The following is a 10,397-nucleotide window of genomic DNA, read 5'->3' on the forward strand; positions in this document are numbered from 1 at the left end:
GCTGCTGGTTTGTTAAACAAAGTCTGTTTAATGATTTGTTGGTTATTATTAACTTTAAACATATTTAAACAATGTTTGTATTGCTGGAAAGACCTTTAAACAAAGGCAGTCTGTGAGATACAGTAGATCCTAGTATACCAAGGGTATTTTAAGTCTTTACTCCTTCAAACCAAAACTTTTTCATAACATTCCTTTTTAAAGATATTCTGTTATCTTTGAGTTTAATAACAGCAGGATGACAGGAAGGTACCTAGGAAAGCTCATTCTTCAGTCTGCACACGTTTAGGTGAGGTGACAGATTTTTTTGTATTTCATTGATACTTAGTACCATCTGGGTGGTCTGGGTGTTTGAATATGTATCTGTTTAAAAGGAAGGTCGCTGTTAATTTTCCCTAAGCTTCACTCTGTGAAGTGCTATAATTGAATATTTCTCATTGCAGGCTATATATAGGATTAAGGTTTAGCTATTTCTTTGATACAGTTCATTATATTGTCTGTCTAAATGCATGCTAATGGAAAAGCTGCCATCTGGCCTCTTAACTTCTTGGATATAGACTCCAAAGATAAATATCATTGCTTCATGTCAGGGATCAGTACACACTGAGTGCAAGAGCTATGCTTACTCTCAGAAACCTTCATCTCTACAGTAATGGGAAATGAGAACAACTCAAAACCCTGACATCTGAGAAATATCCCGTAGATGTTACCAATAGACAGTGACAACTACAATTCCCAGTGCCCAGTGATCCTCCAAAGGCAGATGGACCCATGTATTCTAGAGTTTGGTGACTGTTCTCTTCTAGCTGTGCAATTTAGCAATGAGAAATGATGGCAGGAAGGCTGACAGAAGGAGAAAGTTTGCCTGATGGTTGTTACACACAGGCAGCTAGAGTTCAAAGCCACAAGAGCTACAAGCAGATTTTTTCTTCACAGCTTTTCCAGGGCAATTCATAGTAAGTAGTTCCTTCAATTATATCATCAGTAGAAAAAGGCGGGGTAAGGGTCCTAGCTTGCAGTGTTCATTTCCTGCTCTTCAGTCATCCAAGAGAGAAATTGAAACAAGGAAGAGTGTCCATGCAGCCAGTGCAGATTGTCTCAGAAACTTTGTGCATTAAAGAGCCTTCTCATGCATAAAACAAAGGGATTTTAACTTACTTGGGAGTAAAAGGTGCAGCAGCAACCCGTGCCTGCTTTAGACTAGAGATACGTGGAAGTAGAGTGGTAGTAACCAAAAAAGTACCATGTATCTTTGGCAGTTAACATTACAGGGGGAAATTCTTCTAGAAAACATTTCCAGCTCATAGGGTGCCCTGTACCCTGACTCTTTTCAGTTGTTTTATTTTAACTTATTTTTCATTTTATTACTGGGATAGTACAAATCTCTTAACTGATTTTCGCTTTTGAGGAAATCAAAAAAGTACTTAGAGGTCATTACGAACTTTTTGACATGAAGCTGTCCTCTTCCTGCCTTTTAGGTTGGCAAACTGATTAAAGAAGCAGCAGGGAAGAGCAATCTGAAGAGAGTTACCTTGGAACTTGGAGGAAAAAGTCCTAACATTATATTTGCAGATGCAGATTGTTAGTAGCAATTTTACTATATGAACTACTACTATTGCAAATCCAACATGCTTTTTCCTTTCTTTGTCAGTAAATTATTTTAATCTTTTCAAAAAAGAAGTAATTTTTAATATTTTCTGGTCATGCCATAATTTTAAGTTAGATTGCCACAAAAATCAATTGCTCCTGAATAGATGTGGAACTCTGAAAGCCTGTTCACCCTTAATGTAATTAATGATCATCCTAATGAAACACGAATGAAGACTGAAAAGAAGATAGAAGGATCTTAAACAGGTTTATTAACTTCCTGTCTGAATGCTTTTGTTGATACTCCTGACAGGGCAAATAATGTTAAATCTACAGGATTTCTGAATGTGTGTTCAGCTAGATGTACCATGATGCTCTTGAGAAGGGTAGTTTGGACATAAGTAAATGGTTCTATATCTGTGTTTTAAAGGGCCATAAAAATAAAAAGTGCTAGAAAGGGAAATTAGATGGGTGACAAAGGTTAATAAAGAATTTATTATGTGATGATTCAGGTTTATGATCTGATGAACTCTGCATTTCTTTGCAGTGGATGCTGCTGTGGAATTTGCCCATATTGGTCTGTTCTATCACCAGGGACAATGTTGTATAGCAGGATCTAGGATTTTTGTGGAAGAGCCTATTTATGATGAGTTTGTCCGTCGGAGCATTGAAAGAGCAAAGAAGTATACTCTTGGGGATCCTTTGAAACCGGGTGTGCAGCAAGGCCCTCAAGTGAGTAATATTACATGTTTTCAGACTAATTCTGTCATGACACCACAATTTGACATCCTACTAAACCTACTGTTGCAGAAGTTTAAAGGCTAAATACAGTTTTGTAGAGGTTAGTCTGGAGTACAAAGAGGAAGAAATCAGAGTGATTGTCATTTGTGCCAATAACACAGGCCTAAGATCTCTTTTTATTATTGAAGGGAAGAAATTATAAAAAACTATAATGCTTTGAAAAAGCCCTAATGCAAGATCTGTAAAAGTGCACGTACAATCACCTATGTCATGTTAGAACTTGCTAACTTTTCATTCAGATAGTGCCACTATCAGTGACTAGCTTGAAGAAATAAGAGTTTCAATATCTTTTCCCCTTTTTCAAGGCACTAGACTTTTATTATGCTGTTTCCATTTTAAAATATTACACAGTTAAAATGCAAGAGTTTTTTTTTTCTCCTTTTGTTAAAAGATCATACCAACAGCTTTCCCATCAAATGAGTGTTAAAATGCAGCATTAAAAAGTATTGCTATCACAATGCTGTGAACTCAACACTGTTACAATAGTTATCTAGTCTTATTCCCAAATCAGCTTATACTGCAGGACATGGAATAAAAGCATGGAAAAAAGTGCTGTAGTAGAGAAAAAGAAAAAGTAGGAGACAAAACCACTCCCATGCATTTGATAGAGTAACATATTCCTTACTGGTTATCACAGTCATTTTGAGTAATAAAAGACATCCAGTAAATTGGAAAAAAATACACTCCAAGCCACAAAATATATGGGAAATTTAAAAATACTATTTTGATACCCTGGAATGTATTTTGATACAAGAAAATGAATGCAGCAGAATGAATTTAAAAGTCAAAGGACAGGAAAATTCAAAAAAGTAAACTCCAACTGTGTCTGATATACATCTAATATAAAATTAACAGAAATGTTCTCTCATATTATTGTGGCTTTATTGAGTTTGAATTTCATGCTAACAATTTAAATGAGAGATGTAAATACACTCTTACTAAAAAATTAAGGAAGCTAAACATGTGAAAAAAACGATGAAAATATTTGAATGATCATAAAGACTCTTTTCTCCTCCAGTCTCATAATTTGCCTTTTTTGATCTATTTTTATCCTTAGCAACCTTTAGCTGAAGCTTAATTATTTTACAGATTAGAAAATGTACTCCTTTTAGAACTAGTATGGCCACATTAATGTGAAATTGTAATTATGGGTGCAGCTGCATTTCTTTTATGGTAGTTATGTTAAATATCTCTCTTTGTCATCAGATTCCTTGTTATGCTTTCTAGAGTAATGTTTTCTAGAAACAAAAAATAATAGCCTGTATCAGGTCTATTCACTGTGGTGTATTGCCACAGAGAAAAAGCCATATTTTTCTCCAGCTCAGGGACACAGGTTTAGGTTAATAAGTTAGAAGACCAACTGTTATCAGTGTGTGTTGTTTTCATTCCTGAAATATCTTTTCATTTAGATTGATAAGGAGCAATATAAAAAAATCCTGGAGCTAATTGAGAGTGGAAAAAAAGAAGGAGCCAAACTGGAATGTGGAGGAGATCCATGGGGAGACAAGGGTTACTTCATCCAGCCCACAGTTTTTTCTAATGTTACAGATGATATGCGCATCGCCAAAGAAGAGGTAAATAAATCTTCAGCAGTCTCTTCTCTCACTGGAAGTCATCTGTTTAAATATCTGCACAAAATATTCATTTAGAAGGTCAAGTGACTACATGAAAATCCTCTCATTAAACCTGTTGTTCCATCCTGGTGGTGTTTAAAGTGCTTCTGTTGTTTTTTGGTGCCCATTTCACCAGATTGCTCAAGGAGAGAGAGTAGTATGAGGCTGCTGTGCTAGCAAAGGCTCCTACATAGATAAATGCTGAGGTTTGGACGTTTGCATTGCTCCATACTGTCCATGTCTCACATATCAAAGTCACAGTGACCTGTAAACCTTGGAGGCACAACTTGTGAATGTTTTACGCTGCCTAAGGAGCTACTTAACGTGGTGCTTGTGTGCACTAGGCAGCTACTTTGCAATGTGAGAAACTAGGTGGATTGCGCTTCCAGAGGCATTTTGTTTGTGGCATTTCATTTTGCCCCTGTGGGATTACTTAAATTAGATCAGTTTGCAGATGTGTCTACACTTCACTGAAGAATCTGCTACTGTCCCAGCTAAGATGACAACGCTAGGGGACCAGTGACTGTCTGGAACCAGAGACATTTGAGAATGCTGAGCTGCCGTCTGAGCTGGTTCTCTACATAAAGACTCAAAGTCAAGTCATGACTTCTTCTCTGTGGTTTTTTTACATTTATCTTAATTAATAACTGCTGCAATTGGGCTGCAATTGGTGTCCATTATACTACTTCATATTATAAAGCTGATGCAGCCTCCTAAACATATTTACTACATCCAGCAAGAGCCAACAGCCTGAGTTAAAATGAACACCACAGCATTTAGAATTAATTGTGACAGGAAGAGGGTTGTAAAACATGATAGACCTGTACAAGACAGAATTTTGATTGTTTCCACCACACTATAAGTCAAGTAGGAAACAGCACAGTTACAATTGTTTTGCAGTTCTCTTAGTTGCCCTTTGGTCAGCAGTACAAGAACTAGTCCTTACATTATTTTAAGTGTAATGAACAAAGAAGCTGTGAGTAGCCAAGACAGTTTAAATAATATTAATGTTTAAAGAATGAGTTTTGAAGCTCACCACTTGCGCATTGGAGGAATGTTCAGTGGTTTTCTGATCTATGGAAATCAATCCTTAGAACTCTAGTTAGAAACCAGCACTGACTAAAAACTCAGTCAAGTAGAAAGCTCACAGTCTATGGAAATAGAATTAGTTAGATGTTGTAATGCCTCCCTCAGCCCACATAGTCTTGGTGTCCTGTGACAGGCACGGGCACCTCTAGCTGAGAACTCTGAACAATGGTAGCAGGGGAGCTGAATCTGAAGGACTATTTTCTTACCTGACACCCACATGGAAAGCAGAATCAGTTGTTTCCTTTGGAGTGCATTCTTGGTTGTGCAGCTACCTGCAGGGATAAAATTCTAATAATAAATTTAGATGAATGAAAAATTGAATGTCTTTCTTGACTTTAAAAATAGAGCTTGTCCAGAAAACACAAGTTTGTTGGTAACCAGTATAGATACATAGCACACTGTGACACCATGCTAACTACCTTTATGATGGGTGTTTTTTGATCCCTGTTTATTTGTTTTTATTGTTCATTTGTGGTTTTAGGAATTATTTACAATAGGTAATCTTGAGTTCTTTCATATTGCAAAAATCTTTATGCAAACTTATAGTATTTTTTAGAACTTTATTCACTCTTGACTGAATTAATTCAGGAATAAGGCCATCTGACAGAAGTAAATTTAAAATACATCAATTACTTCAAAAAGTAAGTTATTCTAGTTCATGTCATATGTTTACATGTGCTTGATACAGATATTTGGACCTGTTCAACAAATCATGAAGTTTAAAACCATAGATGAAGTTATCAAGAGGGCAAATAATACCACCTATGGCTTAGCAGCAGCAGTTTTTACCAAAGACATTGACAAAGCATTGACATTTGCAGCTGCCCTTCAGGCTGGAACAGTATGGTAAATAAAGTTTTTTTTAATTCTTACTTTAGATCTGCAGGTGTCAATACCACTAATTGTGAGACATATTCACAGTATTTTGGGTGGGGTTTTTTTAATATTTATTCTTTGTCATCTTTATAGAGGTAGATCATTGTCTCTTCTGTTTATCTTTCCCATATGTTTCCCTATTTTATGTGTTACTAAATAATTACTTCTTGTTAGTCATCATACAATTTTATGACAAACTTAGTCCAAAAAAAGGAAATTTACTTGCTAAAAAGAAAAGGAAACAAAAGAAAATTCTGTGAGAGTGCCCTTTACTTCAGGATCTGGGGATAGCCCAATGGATAATTAATGAGATCAGTTTTGATATTGTGTAAAGAAGTTAATTATGTGAAGTTCAGTGGCCATTAACCTGGGCAGAGCCTTTTCCATTTCTGTAATGGGAAAGGTTGATAAAAATGTGATTGAACAAAGAAAGGATATACAAGCTGGGAGGACTACTACAAGGCCAACTATTTCCAGCAACAGAAAAGAAGAGGCAACCTATATGGAGCTGGAAAAAAAAAAGCAAAGAAATGAAAGAGTGAAAGCTTGGAGGCATAGCAGGGTCTAATGACAATCACTGACAAAGACCTGCATTTCCCTACAGTTATTTCAATGCATAAGAAGGAGAACAACCAATTTTACTTGAATGCAAAACCTGTGTCCAATTTACATTTTATCTGGAAGCACTTGCAACCAGCAAAAATTCCTGCCCAAGTCCTGTGACCTAAGAACATATGCTTTCCAAAAATAAGCTAGCAATCTTGCCTTCAGAGTTGGTATTCTTTATATGGAAGAAAGTTTAGAATAGAAGTGGAATATTTGGGATTTGCTCTTACGTGACTGGTGGTCTAGGAATCCTCTAGCTATGAACAGAATCTCTTTTGTTGGAACCAATTGACTGGCAAGGAGGATAGAATATAAGATATGAAAATAGAGAATATTTGATTTGACAAAGTTGTAATACAAAAAAAGCTTCTCAGCTAGGAAATGGGATGCACATTCTGCCAAAATTCTTCATACCTAAAAAGTTGCCTGTGAAATTCCTTTCTTACTCATTATTGTGTCTTCATTCTCAACCACAATACAGAATAAGGTTTAACTGAGTAGAACCCAACAAAACTTCCTAAATATAGAGTGAAGTTATCCTGTATTTATCTATTGGAAAGGTACATAAACTCTTCTGCAGAACACTTATCTGTGGACAACCTTTTGTGAGAGAGCTTGTATACAAATTAGAAATTTTATTGCAATGATCAGAGAAAGATATGACTTTCTCTCAGCTTAAAGACCCTTGCTGAGTTTTAGTACCCTGATAATAACTGTAGTTGTTTTTGATGCTTCATTTATCTGAACTTCAAACTACATGCATTTTTGCAAGTAAATACTTAGATGCAGCTTGTGACTATGACCATAAGGTTTTTAGAGGTGACAGAAAACCTCTGATTTTTCAGAAGTGAAAAAAAATTGTTTAGCACTGTCAAAAGTAATTTTTCTGTTCTTCTAGGGTTAATTGCTATAGTGCATTGTCTGCTCAATGTCCCTTTGGAGGTTTTAAGATGTCGGGAAATGGACGAGAAATGTAAGTATATAGTTTTAAAGCTGTAGATTCACAGGAAATTCAAAATGAAATTCCAAACCCTGACTTAAAATATGTATAACTAGGATGTCCTGTTTGAAACTTTGGCAAATAAGTCTCTAGAGTTGTCAGAGGCAACATCAACCAGCAATTCCTCTACAAAATAAATAAAAAAATTTCTTAGGGGCACACTTTTTCAATATGAATAATTCACAGTATATCATGGTTTACTGCTAAGCAAAACTGACCATTGTGTTTATGGTTTACAGTTTTTGCATATATAGAGAAACTCTCGTTTTCATGAAGATTAATCTATGGGTTGTTTGTGAAATCCTCTTTAAATGCTAGGTTTTGAAAACACAAGACTTTCCAAAATCCTTGATTTAAGCAAAATTTTTCAGTTAAAATTTGTGAAACTAATGTTTTTAGAGTGCGTGCCAGCCAGGTGAAAAGTTTTGATGAAAATAATCCTCTGTAGTCTTTTGATCTTTGTTTTTTTTCCAGAATAGAAGCAGAGTAGTATACATATATTACAAACTAATCCAATTTTTTCAAACTTCTGAGTTTTAATCCAGTTTCAACTTGAATCATATCCAGCCTTACTTGTATTCTTTGTTAAAAATATCATGTCTAGGGGAACAAACTATTTTTAAAGCAATGAGTAAAAATTAGTACATATAAGCCTTCTTTTTTTATTAAGATAAATACATAACACTCCTAAGGAACCTTGGAAGTGATTAAAACAGATATGTATGGGTGAGGCACTTCAGAGCTTCTCTTTATGTAGTTTCTTCAGAGATAAAGGCTAGTGCTTTCATACTTGCTCATCACTGGGCACAATCTGCTTCTGATGGCAAAGCTCCCACTGACTTCAAAGGAAACAGTCAAGCCAATGTTGAAAGCTTTAGAAAACTGGAAATTGAAACCCTTTAATAATTTAGGCCATTTTTATCCAATACGGCTTTGCCTTTGTTAGGTGCAGGTGCCAATAATTGGGAGATCATCAATTCTGAATTACAGTCTTTTTCAGAAATATTTTTTGGATTTATTTGCTGGAAATAACAGACTATCAAAAATGTTCTCTATAACAGTACATTTTGAATGAAAGAATCTTTCATTCTAACAAAGTTTTCAGGTTCAAATTCACAATTATCAGACCAATAAGAATATTCCCACTATAGGACAAGGAAAAACTCATCACCAGATAGATGTCTGTCATGAGAAAATTTGTAAATATGTGACAATCATTTTTAGGAGAAGTGGAAAAACAAACCTACACTGAAAAAAGTAGGATGTGGTTGTGTTAAGCCACTCACTTCCTTGATCCCAAAATAAAATTATCCATATAATTCTTGGAGTGATAACGCCATTATGAATTAAACTACCAAATGTCATATAACAACAAAAATCCTCTCCAAAAAATGAAGGGAATCAGTAAACATTTTCACCCAGCACAAGTGTCCTGAGCACATATTTCTGTTTTGCTAATATATCTATCTAATTATATCTATCTAGTTTGACTACATCAGACGTCAAATAGTTAGGAATACAAACAAGCTTCATCTCATCACTGGAAACACAAAGGTGAAGCATGCTCATAATGTCAAAGACTTTTTTTCACTGTCTCAGTTTTCATTGTGGAATAATTTTGTCCCCCATTTACTTGAGATGAAGTTCATACTCTTTGACTCTGGAGAAAGCTCTTGACATCAGAAGAAGAGCTTTACAAATAACTTGCTGAACATACTTGTGAAGATCTAACATGCTCTTCATCTGCTGTACAGAAATCTGGTTTAGAAATACTCTAAATTAAACACCACTCACAGAAATAAAACTACTCTCTCTGCCATTTTTATCAGGAGACCATTGCTGTAGCTTTTCAAAAGGTTTCCAGTCTTCCAAGGAGCAGTCTGGCTGCACAGCTGTCTTCTAAATATGTCCAGTGTACTTGTTACATATCCAGCCAATTGCACACTACCTCTGAAAATCCCATCCAGAAAAAACTCATATAAAAAGCATTAGCATAAATGCTACTCTTGGTTCTCTTTTATCTAGGGGAGAATATGGTCTTCATGAATACACAGAAGTTAAGACTGTCACCATCAAAATTCCTCAAAAGAACTCGTAATGCTGTTTGAGGTGCAGAAATTAACATCTTCAAATGAATCTGCAAAGGCTATCTGAATTCTCAGTTGTCTTGTTGTCCAAGTAACACATTAACTTTTCTGCTTTCTGACTGTATAAGAGGTACCCTTCTTACATTAACAATATAAGGAGTAGCATAGAAAAAATCAATGTGATTATGAAAAAAAATCTTTACTATCTGGTTCACAGCTAACTCATTTTAAAACCCAAATCTGGAAGTATCTACTCTTGTTTGCAGTTGTAGTTCTCTGTAGTGTTATGAAAATTTTCCTTTTTCAGTATATTCTGCAAGTACAGTTTGAATTTATGTGCTCTTGTAAGTGTTAGATGTCATGTTCTCCTTGCATTTGCTTTATGGTCTTAACAAAAACGCTAAAGAGTAGTTAGCAGATGTTTCTATGTTTCTCTAGATACATTTCTCAGACTATTAAAGTTGTTCATTATGCTACATGAATGTAATCTGTATGTTAAAAAAATATTAAAGTTCACCTACAAAACCTAGTACTTCTCCCTTCATTAGTCTTTTCTATTATACCAGTTTACCACTGGGTAAAATGTACCAGAGGCACCAGTGGCATGTTCAGGTCATCAGAAATAAACTACATCTGCTACATGGAGGATAAATACCCCAATATTTTGCCAATATTACAACTGGAAAAACATGAACACACAGAACAGTAAACAATTTGCAAAGAGCCAGTACTTGGCTATGG

At 35.3% G+C, this 10,397-nt stretch overlaps 1 protein-coding gene across 1 annotated transcript in view; it reads left to right on the forward strand.

Moving 5' to 3' along the window:
* Positions 1 to 10,185, forward strand: part of ALDH1A1 (aldehyde dehydrogenase 1 family member A1) — a 30,439-nt gene extending 20,254 nt beyond the window's left edge. Inside the window, exons 8-13 of the mRNA XM_066569025.1 lie at positions 1,476 to 1,578; positions 2,132 to 2,316; positions 3,795 to 3,959; positions 5,776 to 5,933; positions 7,468 to 7,542; positions 9,595 to 10,185. Of these exons, the coding sequence (XP_066425122.1) occupies positions 1,476 to 1,578; positions 2,132 to 2,316; positions 3,795 to 3,959; positions 5,776 to 5,933; positions 7,468 to 7,542; positions 9,595 to 9,667 (759 nt within the window). The 3' untranslated portion in view covers positions 9,668 to 10,185. The remainder of the gene's footprint in view (positions 1 to 1,475; positions 1,579 to 2,131; positions 2,317 to 3,794; positions 3,960 to 5,775; positions 5,934 to 7,467; positions 7,543 to 9,594) is intronic.
* Positions 10,186 to 10,397: the final 212 nt, after the last annotated feature.

The sequence above is a fragment of the Molothrus aeneus genome, chromosome Z, assembly GCF_037042795.1.
Source record: "Molothrus aeneus isolate 106 chromosome Z, BPBGC_Maene_1.0, whole genome shotgun sequence".
NCBI lineage: Eukaryota > Metazoa > Chordata > Aves > Passeriformes > Icteridae > Molothrus > Molothrus aeneus.